The sequence below is a fragment of the Mytilus galloprovincialis genome, chromosome 13, assembly GCF_965363235.1.
Source record: "Mytilus galloprovincialis chromosome 13, xbMytGall1.hap1.1, whole genome shotgun sequence".
In the NCBI taxonomy this organism is placed as follows: Eukaryota; Metazoa; Mollusca; class Bivalvia; order Mytilida; family Mytilidae; genus Mytilus; species Mytilus galloprovincialis.
Genome location: NC_134850.1, coordinates 35096851 through 35117479, shown reverse-complemented (window position 1 = coordinate 35117479; position 20629 = coordinate 35096851). Strand labels below are relative to the sequence as shown.

Here is a 20629-nt window from a genome sequence, read left to right as displayed (position 1 = left end):
GTCGTGTTGCTTATGTGATAACAAATCCGGTAAATAGTATAATTCGGTAGGTCACAATCATGAAAGGGAAGGGGATTGTAGTTACGACGTAAGGAACATATCCGATATCATTTGTGAAACGGTTATTCCATAACGGTCAACCAACTCGTGATGGCGTTCGTACAATTTACGAAGGGATGATTTCAACTTCACCATTTGGAACTCTTGGTTTAATAGCTTCCTTGTGAGCAGCAACCCTCTATCAAGAAAGTGCGGGGTGAGTCGTGGTTTATGTTACGACACTCAGTCAAATTAATAACTGACGGGGACAATAAAAAGGTTATTCAATTCCTTACTTGGGAATGATTTCAAATCTCGGTCACAAATGATGTTTAGGTCTATTGATATAACATGGAAACTAGGACCATTACCAAATACGAAATTACAGCAATGGCATGACAGATGTGTTTTATCACTGAGATTTACATCTTTAAACACTTCGATATGATAAACCACATATATATCCGTGAAGATTTTTATGTAAACATAACAAATGAGAGGCAGTTCAGTATAAATGAAATAGACAGGAACTCAGGAACTTGTTCTAAAAATAACGGCAATATTTAAAAAAAATCATTACCTTTGTGATCATTTTTATAAATTTCCAATTTACAAAACTTTGAATTTTTAAAAAAAACTAAGGATTTTGTTATCCCAGGCATGGATTACCTTAGCCGTATTTGGCACAATCGTTTAAAAATTTTGGATCCTCAATGCTCTTCAACTTTGTACTTGTTTGGCTTTATAAATATTTTGATATGAGCGTCACTGATGAGTTTTATGTAGACGAAACGAACGTCTAGCGTACTTAATTATCATCCTGGTACCTTTGATAACTACTTTATTGATTTATTTGATTTTATTTAAACGTTTTTATGGTCTTAGATATATTTTATAGAGAAGTATTACAAGAAACGTTCATAATTGAATGAAAAAATATGCGTCAATATATTTATAATGCATTTTCAAACCACTCAAACCATAACTCACAGATGATCTTGAAATCTACGGGAATCACACAAATTTCGATAGATTAATCATTTCTACATTAAGCATTCGTCACTCTTCATGTCAAATTACATTCAGTTAAAATGTTATGGTTGGATAAAGGTGATAACTGATATATTTAATAATCAGATTACTATTCCTATGGTCGTAACCATCACCACATCCTTTTATACTCAAATATGATTTACTGAATTAGACTTATCACTGAGTTGGTAAAGCAATGAGCAACACGTTGATCAAAACCTGTTTACCCTATAGAAGCACTTGAGACAACCCCCTGTTGTTGTGGGGTTGTTGTTGTTCTTTTGTTTTCTTCGTAGTATTTTGTAAACGAATAATTTTCTCTCGGTTGTTTTTTCTTTTTATTGCCATGCCATTTTCAATTTGTTTTTGACTTTCGCCTTTCGCTTTTAATATCTGAGGATCTACACAAACAAAACATTTCTATAATGAGTTGGGAGACATATTGTATCGGACAGCAGTAAACCCGTATGTAGTTTCTAAAACACAAGGCGAGTGTTGAAACTTTCTTATAGTCTCTGTTCTATTATAATTTAATTTTGGATGTAATGCATCATCTGAATGGCTGACGTTGTTATGTTTATCAGCTCAAAGACATAATTTAGTCATGTGACTGTGACGTTATTAACGATTTTTCCATAGTTTACTCCGGTTTAAAATGGAATTTAGAATTAAATTATGAGAAATAACTGTAATATTTTTTCTATCTATTCGTAATAAAAAAAATGTGGTGCACACTTTAAAATGATACGCCATGCGGGTAATTCAGTGTGCCCCACATTTGTATGTTATTTCATTATAGACAGAAAAAAATTGCAGTCATTTCTAAAATATTTTGATACATTTATACAGTATTTGTATCAAGATCATATACATTATTCATATATATTTGAACAGTTGTGACCGACACAGCTAATATCTATTTTTATTTATAAAAAGATTTCAACGCAAACTTGTCAACCTCTTTACTTGTTTATCGTCCTAACAACGAAATTATTTCTAAATACAAATCATGTACAGACAACTAATACGTTTACATATTTCATATCCTATTGTCTATGGTAGTATTCTGTACATAACACAAAAATGTCGCCATTCACCCTCCCAAAACTTATCTAGTTGTACTGTGACTTTACACATAGTCTTATCGTAAAAGGATTAATTACGATACTGTTGTCAAAATATTAACGATGTTTTTTTTAATCAATACTGATCCACTCGTCGAGTCTTTACATAGAATATAAAATTATGTATTCTAACAAATAGATGTTGGCATGATACGGTTAATCACCTTTGATTCATACTGGATTGTTACTAAATAATCGACGGGAAGGATTGTGGTTGATTTCATATATATGACAAAGACACAATCTTTGTATAAGTTTAATTCAGGTGTGGGACTGGCGCATATGTAACAGCTAGTAGTTTATCTTTGCGTAATATTTGTTTTTGTCGTCTTACCTATTTTTTCTGTTTCCTGCCTATCAAACACCGAACTCAGACTCAGAACTGGAGATTCGCGTTATGTAGATATAAAGGGAGAGGGTTGAGATATCACAAAACATGTCTCATCCCGATTTATAGGTACATCTGTCACAAAAGAGGAACCTCTAGTCTTTGTAAGTGTTGTGTGTTTTATATCGACCATCCCATCTTACCAACTATTACATTTTAAGTTGTCCGGTTTCTGTTTCTTGCCTTTCTAGTCGAGTTTTTGTATCTTTATATCTATTTTATTATACAGTTTTGACTTCCGCACCTGATATCCCTATTCCTGCATATTTAAAAAAAGTTTATAGGACTTTCCCTTTAATATCTCTATTGTAATAAGTGTATTCAGATTTGACTTTTAATCATAAAATATCTATGTTAATATTTATTTCTTATTGGTAATATGGTTATCACACCTGTTGAGGCTATATGCAAAAAGCGGCTTAGACGGCACGACATTCTAACTTTGACTCACATAAAAGCGGTGAAATATACCAAAGGGACATTCAGGCTCAAAAGTCGAAAAAAAATTGACCACGTCATGCTTTAAAGAAAAGATTAATAGACACTAGTACACATCATAGAAACCTAAAGACTGAGTAACAAAACAACACACCAATTACTGGGGTGTTCTAAGGTACACTGTAAGGGTCGTGTTGATCGTGTTGGTACAAACCCAGACATAAGTCTGATTCGGTAGGTTAATTACGTTCGATTAAAAAGGAACGGGATTGTTGCTACGACATTTGGAACGCGTCCGATATCAACGGTCAACCAACTAGTTATGAGTTCCTTAAAATCTACAAAAGAATAGTTTCACATTTACCACTTTGAACTTTTAGTTTAGTAGTTTCCTTTCTAAAATAAAATCAAGACAGGAAGTACAAGCCCTTGCATATCGTATCAACTTGAAGATATATACTCTGTATGCAGGTGGTGCTGAAATGTTGCTGCCTAGAAATGTAAAGGTTCGCAATCGGGAAGCTGAAATTATCTTCTATGTTTCAAAGTTTTGTTGACATAATTATCAAAACTACTGCTAATGTTCATCACAGGTATATTTGTTTGATATCATGTAACCCCCGGCTTTTGTGAAATTAGTATTACTTAGTCTTTACTTTTCTCAGTTGAGTTTTAACTACTATTGAACAAGTTTGTTCATTGTCAGTTAAAAATTGAAAACTACACGTTATAAAGCTGATGCGTCCGAAGATCTGTGCTGGACTTTTTGCCAAATATTTGAAAGCCTTCATTGTAAAATAAGTCTCCAGAAAATTAAAGATACACAGTACAAAGATTTTTTAATAATGTTCAATAACTTCAAATGAATTTGTTAATGAATAGGAAAAGCAAGTATTTCTTGCTTTCTGGATGTTTTGGTGTGAAAAGTATCCCTACTCCGTGTTTGTAGTGTATACATTGGAAAGTGGTCTGCCATACACATGACATATCGAACAAATATTGTATCCAACAGTTGATAAAGATTGGTTTTACATGAAAAAATTCTCTTTTCAAAACGTACATTGGAGAATGTAAAATTGAAAATCATATTTAACCCATATTAAAGACATAATTAAAAAAAAAAAAAACACGATGAAAAAAAAAACAAAACAAAAACGAGAAAACCTTAGGTATTCATACACAATTCTCAATACTTTTAAAACATAGTCCGCTAAAAGTGAAAGCTTAACCCAAATGCAAATATAGCAACAAACCTCGTTATGGATAGAAATTCCATGCCTCTCTTCATATAAATATAAAAAAGAAGATGTGGTATGATTGCCAATGAGATAACTTTCCACAAGAGACCAAATGACACAGACATTAACAACTATAGATCACCGCACGGCCTTCAACAATGAGCAAAACCCATACCGCATAGTCAGCTACAATAGGCCCCGATATGACAATGTAAAACAATGCAAACGAGAAAACTAACGGTTTATAATGTGGCGAAAAGAAAAAAGTATATATTTGGACAGATCTAAGGTTGATTTCTATACTTGCAGGTGTCGTTTTGTATTTAAATACTGTTACCTTTTTTATATCTACATTGACCAACTGTTGAAAATAGATAGATATATAAATATACCTGTTTGCTTTAACTGCTTTAATATGACTTTTATTTTAAAACTTATTTATATCTCAAATGCATAACATTGTATATAAAGATATATCAAATATATCCGCCATCGTCAATTTCTAAATTGATTACAAATGTATTTACTTTTCTATATGTATTCACCTTTCCCTGTCTTAAATCACGCTTATCAGTGGAGAAACGGTTATAACTTACAATTCATCGATTTTTGTGCAAATAAAACACAGATAAACGGAAGCATACGTAGATAATCGTAACGATTTCAAAATGGTGGGAGAAATAATAAAGTTGATGATTATGATTCTGTTCGTCCAAAGCGCTTCAAGTCGACAGGTCTTACATAGTAAGCAATAACTGATTATTTTCTTTATTAAGTCAAAGTGTATACGTAACTTTTTGTTTAACGTATTTTAGTTACAAATTTTGTGGATCATAGGTTTTTTCTTTACATGTTAGTCTTTTATGTTTAGGTTCTGGATAATCAAATATTTATGTCGCAATCACCACTGAATTATCATATCCGTTCATTACATTTGATACTTATAACCTTGTGATATTTTCACCACTAATGTTTCAAAACGAAAACCAGGTTAATACACAATATTTGAATCATACATGTACTATTGGTTTTCGATTTTTATTTCAATTTTCGCTGTGATAAAAAAAAATATAAAACAACTTTGAGATAGAAAATCAACATTGTTAAACGTTTTTATAGCCCCTTAGATAACTCTGCAATACTGTTTATATGTTTGAACTATATCTAACATAAGTTTTTGACTGTGTTGCGTGCTGCGTGCGTATCTATACTTCCAAAGCATGTAAAGGAAGAGGATTTGTATTGCCGCGACTCATCTGAAACTTAGTTAAAATATGTGATACGACGTATAAACATGATAAATTAAGTGTTTTGTACTTCCTAAAGGACTAAGGGCTATAAGGGCCTTTTTTGGCCCCACCTCCAGTTTAATTTAATTTGTCATGTTGTAACTCTATACCATAGACCTTCTGAAAAGAAATGCATTTTGGGTCTGACTCGTTTATTATGTTGCCTAGCAACAAATATAATGGCGGATTTAAAGTAATCAAGTGTGATTAATATACAACTTAAATCTATTTATATTTGAATTTAAACCTGTTAAGCATGTAGTGAACTTTACACTTGTACACTATTTATATGTTACATAATCAAATGCTCATTTTTGCCAAATTCACTGTTGTTTCTCCCTAGCAACACATCTGTGTCCATCGCAACGCTATTTCGTTTTATATTTGACAAGATTTAATTTTAAATATGTTCAAACAGAAGGGCAATTTAAGATGCAAATTGTAAAAAGTAACAAACTCCTAAGTAAATGTTAAGGGGATAAGCAATATTGAAACATCAACAAACAAATCAAAACCACCAGGTATTGCTGATATATACGGATTGTGCATCTAGTGCTGGGAGGGGTCACACTTATCAGCGACAAAAAGACAATATAACGACAAACCACCTATTTAGTGCTAAGAAATCTTAATATTAATTATCTAAAATAAAAATATACAGACACATGCATAAAAGGGTGTTTTCGAATATCGGTGTAATTCCATTTCAGTACTTATGTTTCAGGTAGGGGTTGAGGTTGGAATTTGGAGCACTTCTGTTTACAAGGTGATAGGACGTGTCTCTGGAATAGGTCACCTTTATAAGCTTAAAATATGTGAAAAGTTAAAAAAGATATCAAATATTTATGATAAGGACAATAAAGTTCCAATAATTTCTTCGACTGTCAACCTGTTTGGTGTTCCCGCTGTGTCTTTATCAACCAATTTTTCTCTTTTGACACTTTTAAAGTATTCAAATTTAACATAAAACCACATGAAACCAAATCAATATGGGAAGAGCTCGAGGTTACTTTTTTTCGAGCACAATATATGGAAAGGTATATACCTTTAAAATCTAAAACAGGGTGAGGTAACACAACAAGGCACCACTATCAATTAGGTATTAAATTGAAGTACACCCTTCCCCATCTAGATATATGAAGAGGATGAAGCTGGTACATGCTACTATCTGTATACTAAAATTTTTCTATATTCATAATATATATTGTTTGCTTTATTGTAGTTCTTGTCATTGTGACTAGTTCTTTCACCTTCACTAATCTGTTTGACGTATGACATGGTCTTTGATTAGTATGACAATATTCATTATATATATGTCAAAATAGTCGAAAATAAGAATGTGTCTTTAGTACTTAGATGCCCAAATCGCAAGACTAACAAAGGCCAGAGGCTTCTGAATTGGGACAGGCGCAAAAAATCGGCAGGGTTAATCGTGTTATTTTGAGATCTCAAACCCCCTATCCCTATACCTCTAGCTAAAGTAGAAAAAAAAACAAACACAACAATACGCACAGTACATAAACTCATCATAGATACCAGGACTAATTGTATATACGCCAGACGCGCGTTTCGTCTACAAAAGATTCATCAGTGACGCTCGAATCTAAAAAAGTTAAAAAGGCCAAATAAGGTTCGAAATTGAAGAGCATTAAAGACCAAAATTCCTAAAAGTTTTGCCAAATACAGCTAAGGTAATCTCCGTCTGAGGTAGAAAAGACATAGTATTTTAAAAAAATCTAAATTTTATAAACAGTTAATTTATAAATATAACCATATCAATGATAGTTCATGTCAGCACAAACAGTACCGACTACTGGGCTTGTAATACCCTCGGGGGAAAACGCAGTTAAAAAAGAAGTCTGAGTCTGATGTTAGATTAAACTACCTTGACCAAAGACTTTAACCTGAACCGGGACAGAAGAACGATCAGACGAACAGACAAACATAAGCACGGACAAATGGACGCACAGACAAGAAAACATAATGCAATAGATTGGGCATAACAACAAATTCTAATCCCATTTTTAAAACAAGTGAAACTCTGAGCTACTTCTCACTGATGATACCCCGCAGCAAGTAGATAATTTTAAAAGTGTAAATATATGTAAGTGTTCGGTAAACGGGAAGTTGTCAATTGATGAATCTAAAAACATATCACAAAGTATAGCTGACTTACATGTATATATACACTGAAATCAAATTTTAGAAATCCTTGTTTTGTAGTTCCTGAGAAAAATAGGACGAAAATATTCATGGGACGGCAAGACGAACTGACGGACTGACTGATGGATGGATGGACAGACAGAGGTGAAACAGTATACACTCCCTTCTCTAAAGCTTCTAAAAAGGGGGGGGGGGGGGTAATTACACTTTATTTTTACACATAATTATAAAAAAAATCAAAACATAACCTTTAAAAAGGTAACAGACATGTAGGATGCTTACAGACTTTAGGCACTTGTTTCTTTGCATTGGAAAGTTGTATATATATAAATAGTTTAAAAGTAAAAAACACAAAAAAATCACATCATAAATAGAACATTGTTTCTGTTAGCGCTTTCACCGCATCTCCTGCGGTTAATCTCACAGAATTGTTATCGTTAATAGTAACGACTTGTGACGTTACGTTATAACAAATAAATACAAAGCAATTGTTGAAAAAGTGGACAATTTCATTCAAGATGAAATGAAGAAAAGGAGTAGTAGGAAAATTCAAGAAAAACTCCTTGAACTATGGCACTCTGACACTCAAGAAAAGTCAGAACGAATATTAGAATCAAAGAACGAGTGGTTCGACAAATACGAAGAAAATTACGGCAACGAACCCGTCAAATCTGTCAGTCCCTAAAAAAGAAAGGCCGACAGTCTCTTCCTCGGAGTAGATCAAGGTCCAGGTCAATTATAAATAAGAAGACTTATGCCTCAGTGGTTAAAAACGAAAGAGAACCATCAAATAATATAGCAAAGTACTCATAACCGTCCTGACGCTTTGCCGCAAAGACCACGTAGACAAAGGTAAATTAAAAACATTTCCAATAAAGGACAAAGGAATGCTCATACTTATCAGCGTTCTAGAGATAGAACACCTAATCCCGGAAATAACAATCATTTTTTAGGGGAAGGTCAGATGTAGAAAAAACGCAGGAAAAAAGGAAACTTCCCAACTTCTCAAAGACAAACCGACGGTAATTAATCTATCGAGTAGACATTTATATGACCAGGAAATAAATCTTTTGGAACATGGTTTAAAATTTACCCCAACACCAATATCTGACAATGTTGATCTTATAAGCGATACCGACAAATTCTGCAGAAAACTCAGACTTAGTGAATTCTTTGGAAACACTAATCATGAAGATGGATCCCAGGTACGGAACAAAAAGGGTACTAATCCTCAACCGAATAGGGACAAACATTTAGAAGAATATATCAACTGTCTAAAACAAACCGCCAACACATGTAGTGTCAATTCACTTGTAAAATCAAATCTGCCGAAGTCTCAACAAAAGACTATAAAGAAACTTAAAAATGATGAATCAATTATAATAAAAGAGTCGGATAAAGGCGGGGGTATAGTATGGACAAAGATCACTACAGAAAGGTTCTTTATCAACTTGAAGACGGTGTATTCTACCAAAAACTGAATGGAAATAGAGACAAAAGCACAATGTCGAAAATAAGAAAACTAATAATGGAATATTTTAACAACCTTACCGATAAGAAAATAGATTATCTTAAAAATTTTGAGGTTAAAACCAGCAATTTTTACGGCCTTCCGAAAATCCACAAATCCAAGAAAAATTCAAGAACATATAGAAAACTGTGATTCTATGTATATTAAAATCAACCAACCTACTGATCTTAAAATAAGACCGATTATTGCAGGACCTTCATGAAGTACCCAAAGGCTAAGCAACCTCCTTGATATTCTGCTTAAACCACTTTGTATAAAAGTGCCAAGTTTTGTCAGAGATGACATGGATTTTCTTAACTATATTCCAGACCGGGTACCTCTTGATACAATACTAGTGAGTTTTAACATAATAAGCCTTTACACGAACAGTCATCACGAATTAGGATTACAAGCTGTACAATACTGGTTGGAAAAGTAATTAGATGAAATTCCGGAACGTTTTTCCAATGACTTCATCATCAAAGAATTAAAACTGATCCTTGAGAACAACTACTTCCAGTTTAACGACACTTATTACCTTCAAATCAAAGACCGCGATGGGTACCAAGGTGGCACCAACATATGCCACTCTGGTTATGGGTTACATAGAAACAAAACTATACGAAAAGATACCTTCCGAATTCGATGAAAACTTCAGGCTTTATATTGAAGAAAATTGGAAGCGATATCTTGATGATTGTTTCATTTTCTGGACAAAAAGTGAAGTTGAACTAGATAAATTTCATTCAATGCTGAATGCCTTAAATGAATCAATACAGTTCACTTACGATTCCAGCTCTGCAAAACTACCGTTCTTAGACATCAATATTATCAAGGAAGGTGAACAAATAATAACGGACTTATACTGTAAACCCACTGATACCCATCAATATTTGGATTTTAGGTCATGTCACCCGTCACATATCAAACGAAATATTCCTTTTAATTTAGCCCAACGTATATGCACAATAGTAATAAATTTTGAGTTACGTGATAAGAGACTACAGGAATTGAAAAACTATCTAAAAATACAAAACAACCCAGTCAGTTTAATTGACAATGGAATTAAAAATGCCTTGAGCATTCCAGTCGCTGAACTAAGAAACAGTATCAAGGGATGCCAAAAAAGATAAACAACAATCAATTTCGTTTGTTATAACTGATAATCCACGTAATCACCAGATCTTAAATTCTGTTAAAGGGTCTTGACCTATTCTACATCAATCAAAGAAAATGAAGTATCTTGTCTACGAATCACAGCTTATTGGGAGCTGTCGACACGCACCAAATCTGAAGAAACTTCTTACACGAGCAAAACTCAGTACACAGAAGGTAACAATACAAAAATGCGGGGATCCCAGATGTCGAACGTGCGAAGGCTAGAAGTGGGACAAAGTAAAACTCTGAAATCCGGCACAGTAATCAAACCGAATAAAAGCATGAACTGTAAATCGGAAAATGTCATTTATTGTGCAATCTGTCCCAATTGTACAGTACAACGAAAATACAAACTGATTACACGCAATCCTATTATGCAATATAAATATTCAACAACTCTGCGCAAAACCCCTTGTCCTAGATTTAAAGTTATAATAATTTACCTCAGATTAAACATTTAAAAGGCAAACATAACAAACAAAACATCTTGATGTACTGCAGATTAAATACACCTCATCAGATATTCAAATTATACAACAGCTTTTAATTTCATACTTCGATTGTAGTACAACTTGCATACCTTGAAATTTTGAAGGTTTACTTGCTTTAAATATTCATACATTGTCCAAAGCAAGTAAAACGATACTCTTGTTATCTACTATTTTTCTCTCAAACTTATTGCACTATGTTGTGCGTTGGAAAGCGTATTCGATCAACACATACATATTGTAAATTAAATGTAGGATCGTACGTGTCTTTCTTATAATTATTCGATATGTAAAACTATTTGCAATTCTTATCTATGATTACATTGCTGTTTGTAGAAAGTGTATGCATGGATAGCGACGTTTACTTACAATGTCCACACAGACAGTCTATTGTTATAACGAATATACTGTACGAAACGAAGTGGAAATTTTTTGAATGGAGGTTATTTAATCCGTTATTTTGTAAAACATTGACCAATTCATGGAATGATTGCAAATACTCAATTTCCTACCAACTCTTACAAGACCAGTGTATAGGGGAAGATACATGTACAGTGACAATGAACTACCATCCATGCTCATTAGCACCATTGTTGTATGCTACTATATATTATGAATGTTCAGGTTAGTTTTAATTAATGTTCTTCTCACAAATTATGGTTGATAGATGTAATTAAATACCGAAATTGAAACTTGAGATAATAAAACACAATCCGTTATGATGAATGGTTGTTATGCATATAACAACAATATTTGGATGTCCAAAAATAAAAAAGTTCAATTACATTCATTCATATTTTTATGATATCATTTGTCAAAATAATCAAGTAGTTTCCTAATATACTGCCGAATATTAAAATTAATTAAAGAAAACGTTAATAACTGTCCTTTTCAATGATTGTTTTATTAGTTGTTATTGTCTTTGAACTGACTGTGAGTAACTGCAAGTACTCTATGATCGGTACTAAGTGTCTTTTTTTGTTGTTGAGATGCATAAATACTCTGCTACGTACATTACAAGGTTTGTGTTTTTGTTAGATGCGTTTCTGCTTTTGATCGATATGAGTATTTGAGCCCTTTTAACAGATTTCTGTAGTTGAACTAATACACCACTGTTCAAATTTAGTGGAAGGTGTGATGCCAAAAAGTACTTTAACCACGTCATATCATGAATGTACCTTTCCAAATTCAGGATCCTTAAGTGTGATGGTTGTCGTTTGTATCTTTTTTCATTTATTGTTTTGTACATATATCAGGCCGTTAGTTTTTTAGGCACCAGGTCTTTTTTTACTTTGAAGGTGATGGTTTTATTTCAGTTTATTTATTTGTTTACCGTGTTCCCTATTGAACGTCATCTTCCTATTTGATTCACTAAATGTTGCCATCGATAAACTATTGCCGCCATATCATACTCAGATAGTTATATCACAGGCAATCACGCCTACTTTTTATAGAGATAATACATATTAAAACATAAAATTGTAAGTTAGTTGCTTTAAATTTGAAATGGAGCGAACAGAAAACTGCTAAAAAGTAAGATCACAAAAAAACTGAACTTAGAGGAAAATCAATTCGGAAAGTCCATAATCACATGGCAAAATCAAATAACAAAAGTTTTCTAATAGGAATACACATGTTCATGCGGTATACGTTAGTTTAAAGTCCTGGTATCTAATCTCTAAATACAGAGGTTTGAATATCTGATATGGATATTAATTAATAGATTAAATAATCAACTTGAGTTAATTTGAAAAATGATGGTCCATGTTCGAAGTTTCTCATATATGTGTTATGAAGAAAATCATTGGAAGCGCTGTTTTTAAGTTTTGGTACTCTTGTACGTACAATAAACTTGCATTAAAAAAAATCAATAAGTTTTACATTCAATCATGAAGTAAAAGTAGGAATACGATTTTGCGTAAACAAACAAGTTTAACCCGGCCACATTGTGTTTGTGGCTGTCTTAAGTCGGGAACCTTTAATTAAGTGGTATTCAAATGTTGCTGTGTTACATATTAAATTTTCGTTCATTATTTAGTACAAAAATGAGACCGTTACATTTAGAAGTTTCGTTTGAATTATCTAACATTTGTCATTTTTTTTCAGCTTACTATGCTGTAAGGGCTTTGTTTATTGTTGGTTGTCGTACGCATGTGCTGACCTATAGTTGTTAAATTCTTTTTCATTTGATATCTTTTTGAGAGTTGTCTTATTGGCAATTATACCACATCTTATTCTTATAATATATCAACGAAAAATATCACACTTTACTTGATTTTTATGATTTTCTTGATAGAGGGTTGCTGCTCACAAGGAAGCAATTACACCAAGAGTTCCAAATGGTGTAGTTGAAATCGTCCTTTCATTTTACGGACGCCATCACGAGTTGGTTGACAATTATGGAATAACCGTTTCCCAGATGATATCGGATTTTTCCTTACGTCGTAACTATCATTCCCTTCCCTTTCATGAACGTGACCTACCGAAAAAGACTATATACCGGATTTGTCATAACATGAGAACAACGAGTGTCACATGTGGAGCAGGATCTGCTTACCATTGCAGAGCACCTGAGATCACCACTAGTTTTTGGTGGGGTTCGTGTTGCTTATTCTTTAGTTTTCTATGTTGTGTCATGTGTACATTTGTTTGTCTGTTTGTCTTCTCATCTTTAGCAATGGCGTTGTCAGTTTATTTTCAATTTATGAGTTTGATTGTCCCTCTGGTATCTTTCGTTCATCATTTATGAATGTATCGCTGTATGTCCTTAAATGAAATTTAATTTTACCTTCACAAGTTTATTTTACGCCTCTAATATGCAGATTTTACACAAAATTCTTTCGTTTCTGAAATTAATTCATCAGTGTTTATTTATCAAACATTTGCAGTAAGATCCGCATGTTAGGAAAAATTAAGGTTTTTGTTATATTGGTTATTTTCGTCGGATTTTGTCTAATGCTTAGTCCGTTGCTGTGTGTGTTACATTTTAATGTTGTGTCGTTGTTCTCCTCTTATTTTTAATGCGTTTCCCTCAGTTTTAGTTTGTTACCCCGATTTTGTTTTTTGTCCATAGATTTACGAGTTTTGAACAGCGGTATACTACTGTTGCCTTTATTTGTGAGAAGTAATTGAAAATTAAGGTTTTTCTGATTGACTTTTCATTTTTTTAATACTTTTTTGAGAGTTCATTGTTTTAATAACATAAATTAAATATAATTTGACATTAAAATCAGCGAAAAATGTATATCTTATATGTTTTTTTAGAATCAAGATATGAAACAATTGTTCCACTGATAAAATACTACCCCAATGGTATACCAACATCTACATCTACACAGAAAGGTATGTTTATAGTCAACCTATTTGAACCATCAATGTTATGATGTCTATAACACTGATTCAATCCACATCAACCTCTTTATTACGTGCACTTTATCGAAATATATAATATGTCCAAAAATCAATATATCCGTATATGTGAAAGTTGGAATGTATCTGTTCTTACTTAATTCAGATTTAGAATATTATTACAAATACAACAAACTAATTACGACAAATAGGATGACTCTTCTCAAAATTTAGAATATTCTTGTGCGTATCTGGCAATTTGTTTTTTCCTCACAGAATTTTGAATAAAAATGTTATCTCGAGTTAAAAAAAGAGGATCGTGCACAAATTATATAATACATAAATTTCAGTATATCAAATGTTCGATTTATTTACAGGACAACTTTACCTTGAATATGATTACACCTCTCAAAAACAGGCTGTTAAAACAATTTGCTGTCTTGTTATGCTATGTTATAGTTTCAACGTCCTTCACGAACTGTTAGTTGACCTTACGATACAAATAATATAAAGTATTAAACAATTTATTCATCACATAATGTGTTGTACTCCACGAAACATTTTGTATACGTATAATGATTAATGTACATTAACATCCCTATTTTGTCAACATAATCGAGGTTATAATAACTCTTTTACAAAACCAGGTGAAATCCAGCATTTTCTTAGGAAAGTGTCAAAAAGAGAAAGAAATTACATTTGCTTTTTCGCGCGTTCTGTTGTTTGATGAATTTTTATTTGGGTAGCTGTTATTGAATTCTCCGCTTTTGTTTTGTTTTTTCATTATATCTTTTTTAATGAAAGATATAAATTTTAAAAATTGACGTCTAGTCATTTTAAACGCTTTCATTTTTTATTTTGTGAATAATGTTGAGTAGTATTGTGTATTGTGTATTTTGAAATAAGTTTATAAAACAAAACGTCTAATTAAAATCTCTTTTATATTTTGTATATTATATTTATACATATATATTCTATATTAAGCTAACAACTCACCAAATCATAAGCACAAGAAAAAAGATGACGATGACGACGACGATGACGACGATGACAAAATCCACAACGAAAGCCAAAACAACAAATCTTGTATGTAAACCTTTCCTTGATACATTTGATTTCAGATCATTCATTGCATAAATAAAATGCACATTTATGCCCCGTGTGCATGTTTCCTTAGTTACTTTCAATGTTTGCGTTGACTGTCAATACGTTACCGCGGTCAACATGGAAATGTCTAATGTCTACCTGAGTATATACGCGTCTTAAAACGTTTAGTCAGTAGTAATTGGAGGGTTACTACAATTTTTTTAAAGTTTATTATGGCACCCTAAACGGCGTTGGGTTGACATATTGTTATTTTACGTTTCTTTTGTTCCCTTATTTTTCTTATTCTTCCACACATTTTGTCCGTCGTGTTTCTCGGATTACAATAGACCAATGTTGATGGAACTTCACTATAATGAAAAATTCTAAATCTTTTATTAAAAGACACAACTTTTTTGGAAATGTGTAGAGAATATTAAGATATTCCAAAATTGCCGTCGTTGTCATGGAAACTAAGAGCAAATTTATCACTTATCCTATCAGTCTTTTCTTAGAGAGTATTGAATTAAAGTCAATGCAACTGTATGGATATATAACATGACATGTGGCAATGAGATGTCTTCTTTTAGAATTTTGGAATTATCCACTGTAACCATGGAAACCGCAAAAACGTCAAAAATTTCAAATACTTCAAAAATGCTCCAAACTGAAAGAAATTTTACAAAAATAGTAACTGGCATGTGTAGATGAACTCTTTGAGTTTTGAATTTCAAAATGGCCACCGTTGCCATGGACACAGCAATAATGTCTAACATTTCAAAATGCTCTAAACTTAAGGAAATTTTACAAAAAATGATAATTTGCATGTGAAGATGCACTCTGCGACTTTGGAATTTATCTCAGCCAAATATTAGGTCAATACTGTTTGTTTTAAAGTTTCCCTGTGATTGAATTTTTCGAACGAATTATGCAAAGATATGTAATTACAACCTTTGAGAAGTTCACAAATGTTACCTATAAAATTCCTTGCATGTCAATTAATTTCAAAATTGTGTTGGCTTTTTCAGTGAAAATTTGTCTAGGGACGGCTGTTGGAATCACATCGCTTATAGCAATTATTGCTTTGCTTTGTATTCTAAAATCAAGGTTAGTCTTTAAGCTCAGGTTTTTAACTAGTGGCACATAACATGGTGTTTATAACAGAACGTTGGATAGCAGTCGTATACGGAAATTGTAAATCAACCAAGAAAATAAACATGATTTGTGAATATCCGTCAAGTAATAAAGTAGACCTCGCTGTAATTGATCTTAACTTCAGGTTCTCTGGGAAAAATACAATGAAAATATCATATTTTGAATTATTGAAAAAAATTCTATCAATATCGATGAAGTAAATTTTAATAGAGAAACAAAAACCAGATTGAAAATGAAAAATAGATGAACCAAAAAACTTTATGGTATTCACGTTGATATTTGTTTTTTTCTGTGTTGTGATATACCCTCGATCTGTTGTTGTATTTGCTATCTACGATCTTTATTAAGTAACTTCACTTATCTGTTAATATTCAACCGAACTACCTGCTAATAAATCGGTATTACTACATTAATTGATTTGTTGCATAATGTCAAATAACTAATTCCGAATAGTCAATTACCTATTTCTTTGTATAATTTGTAGTTGATAGAATTGCCTTATCAGTAATTATCCATATTACATATTTTACGGTCGGGTCGATAGGCTTTTCTGAACTGATATTCATCTAGAACAATAAAACACCAACGATGTTTTTAACTATGATGTGTATAAGCTATATTTATATTACCAATAAAACAAATGATGTATATTTATATTTGTATTGTTTAGGTTCTTTTATGTTAAGTTAATATTGTCATCATTCGGATATTCATTTCTTGGTTTTAGAGATTTCTTAAATTTGATTTAATGATTAATGTACCAGAGGACTTGCAATGCATGCTATGTCAAAAAATTGAAAACAAAACATTATGAGTTTCTTGCGTCCGGAGTGCTTTTCTGGATTTACCTTCACCAGGAACGCTTAAAGCCAAACATTTGAAATAAGATTTATTATATTTTACTGTTTAGGAGAAACAAACATGAACAAAGACCAAACCCTATGGCTCGCAGCAATCATATGAATCATGATTATGATAACGGCTTTGAAAACCCAACTGCATACCAGATTTCAGCTTCAAATCCAAGTTACACAGGATACAGCCAAACAATGCTGGACAGAGTCGATACTTCTAGTGATATCAATTATGCTCTGCCTTCATATGAAGAAGCAATCGGCAACCATTACGAAGAGGTGAATTATAGAACTCCAAAGTAAACAAAGCAGTAACACTAATTGTAGTGAAGTGTTTAGAATCAAATGTTTTAAGGCTTTGGTAATTTTAGTCTATCATGGAATTTGTAAAGCCTTGTACTTGCTTAAGTGGAAGGTTTTACCGGACTTGCAAATCATATAAACTAACTTTAATATGACGTATATAGTCACTGCTTCTACGTAGAATAACTACCCCACCATAGCTACTGACGTATTTTGCCTAACATTAATGTTGGTTTTAGTGTTTGTAAAGATGTTGTTTAGCTTACTCTTTTTTTTTTCAATGTACACGTGTTTCTTTATATAACTTTCGTGTATGTCAGCATAAAAAGCTGATATTTACTCTATTCACATTTTCGTATAAATTAAGTATTAAGATAAGATAAATTCCATGAACCTATAGATAACAATTTGGTGAATGAACTAGGGTGACACTAGACAAGCTTTTATTTTATTATTGATTGATTATGATTCCTCCATATTTTCTGAGAGTTCATAAGTTTTAATAATAGTGGTGTTCTTTAGAACATGATGGTGAACCCTAATGTAGCACCAAGGTTATTAAGGGCTGCACGTTTTCTCAAAGTATTAATTACTGTTAAGTGTTGTACAGATTACAGTTTGATTTTTGTCATAAAACATGGGCTAATTACTTTAAAAATAGGACAAAAAAAAAATAAGCAATGTCTAAACATGCATAGATTCTTTATCAAACATGAATAGAAATTATTTTTTATGAATATATTTCCCTTTAAGCTGCGTTCATATAAAGATATGATTATAGTAAACAGTGTCATATTGAACATGACTTACTTAGAGTAAAATCAAACTATATATGAATATTCTTTCGTCCGTAAATCTGTATTCCAATTCCATGAATTAGTAAATTGAGTTTAGGTTCGTTATCCTCAGATTAGTTTCATTACAAATTAAAGAACTGTAAAACTTTTTTAACGATTAACAGTATAGTACCGAAATCTAAACAAGCCAATCATATTGTGAAAATAATATGGTTAATAGATACAGTATGTCATGTATAATGATAGTGAAAAAATGTAACTTTTTCGTTCTTTTTTGTAAGTTAAACTATTATTGTCTTAAAACTAAATTAGTTATAAAAAGTGGATATATTGTGATTACCTACAAACATGATGCAAATAAATAAATCTTATACATATAGTTTAGTTTTACTTTATTATCTAATTATCTTCTAGCAAAATTGAGCATCTTGTCATACGTTGTGTTGACAATCTGCGCATTTCTGTTAAAAGCCATTCATTGAGGATGTTACCCTTAAAACTCTTTTGAACCACAATACAATTTCAAAATGAAACTTCTTGACAAGTAAGGAAAATATTAGTATGGATAATTTGAGAATTGCATTATATTTTCATTACATTGTTCTGTTATCATGAATAATGAAAAGGACTTGATTTCTTATATGACAGTTTTTGGTGTTGAACTCATTTGCTTGCTTTTTCATATATTTTCAGTTAAATTACTGATAAGGCTTTTTCGGTGTTGACATGAATATCAATAATGTGGTCATTTTTATAAATTCCCTGTTTACAAAACTTTGAATTTTACGAAAAATTAAGGATTTTCTTATATATATATATCCCAGGCATAAATTACCTTAGCCGTATTTGGTACACCTTTTGGACTTTTGGATCATCAATGCTCTTCAACTTTGTACTTGTTCGGCTTTATAAATATTTTGATATGAGCGTCACTGATGAGTCTTATGTAAACGAAACGCACGTCTGGCGTACTAAATTATAATCCTGGTACCTTTGATAACTATTTACGTATATAATTATACATTATAAAACAAACTTATTGAAAACAATGTTCAAACCTTTGATTCCGTTGGATAAAACCTACAATTTTCATACGTGTGCATGCATAACAAAATTATAGAAGGGTCTTAATACAGTACAACATTTTCAAAACGACAAAAGAGTGAAAAGATATATTTTAACAAAGCGGAAAATAGTAAACTTGCGGGGAAAATGGTAAACTGCAAACACGAGGTGCAAAAATCATAAATAAAACATACTGTTCTTTTAAATGTATAGGTGTCAGAGTCCCTCGATAAAAAAGGCGCTTCGGATGCACGACATGTATAAAGATTTATCTTAATTTATTATGGCTGCTGATTGATTGTTATGTGGTTAATGGTATCTCCAGTTTAATAATCAGCACTACAGTCTTGACAGGATAATCATGTTTATATCATCCTTTTTTCTTTAAATTCACCGCATATAAATTTCGCTTTAATTTTGTGGTGCTTTTTAGTCGGTGTTTCCTAATGGCTCTACGTTTGTTTTCTTAGCTTAATTTCAAATTGATGTTTTACGGCTCCTTTCGGTCCTAATAATTTCCCTTGCTTTAAGATAATAAGTTTGAGCGTTCATGATGAAAATTGATCTAGAAAATTGATAAAAATCGAATTAAATTATCATCGTGTTGTCCCGCATTTACCAGCACTTAGTCGATGGCATTAATGATTGACTGCATTATCAACTCAGTGGACAGTGTGTTGGTACTGACATAATTTTTAACATCAGTTAAACAGATTGACCATAGGTAGATTATGAAATTATTCAGAAACCAAGGTTCAAACTCCCTTGGGTAAGGTTATCCGGAGATGATTAAATCATCATTTTTACACCTGGCCTATTAATGGTTATATATATCATAACGCATTGTGGTATATTCACATCCATGGCTTTAACGTTTTGGGGTTTGAGCGATCTACATCAATGAAAATCGGTCACGTTATTGTTTAAGCTTACTCCTAGTGTATGATATGCGGGAAAACTAAATATTTATTGACATACATTTAAGCCCTTTCATTTCAAAATCGAGGGAATATGCGTTGTTGTTTAATATTATTCTATTTTCTGAGAGTCTAAGTGATACATATGCACGCTGTTTCAGACCTCGACGGCGGCATCGGCAGTGGCGGTGTAAACAATGTATAATGTTTTGATTAGGTCTAGATTATGGTGACCCACTA

At 32.1% G+C, this 20629-nt stretch overlaps 1 protein-coding gene across 2 annotated transcripts; it reads left to right on the top strand.

The window, feature by feature from the left end:
* Nucleotides 1-4862: 4862 nt before the first annotated feature.
* On the top strand, nucleotides 4863-18786 carry LOC143055968 (uncharacterized). Of its 2 annotated transcripts, XM_076229041.1 has the most exons (6): nucleotides 4863-5003; nucleotides 11204-11491; nucleotides 14132-14209; nucleotides 15200-15301; nucleotides 16327-16405; nucleotides 17364-18786. In XM_076229041.1, exons 1-6 carry the CDS (start codon nucleotides 4928-4930, stop codon nucleotides 17608-17610), a joined length of 870 nt encoding a protein of 289 aa, XP_076085156.1. In that variant the 5' UTR covers nucleotides 4863-4927; the 3' UTR covers nucleotides 17611-18786. The 2 variants fall into 2 exon arrangements, with proteins under 2 accessions (XP_076085156.1, XP_076085157.1); XM_076229042.1 differs by lacking the exon at nucleotides 11204-11491 and having other exon boundaries at nucleotides 4890-5003.
* Nucleotides 18787-20629: the final 1843 nt, after the last annotated feature.

Bases quoted from the DNA above. Each gene is read 5' to 3' on its own strand.
- LOC143055968 (XM_076229041.1), top strand. From the start codon at position 4,928: ATGGTGGGAGAAATAATAAAGTTGATGATTATGATTCTGTTCGTCCAA. The intron at 5,004-11,203 runs GTAAGCAATAAC...TGCTGTTTGTAG, and splicing joins AAGTCGACAGGTCTTACATA to AAAGTGTATGCATGGATAGC. The intron at 15,302-16,326 runs GTATGTAAACCT...TGGCTTTTTCAG, and splicing joins AAGCCAAAACAACAAATCTT to TGAAAATTTGTCTAGGGACG.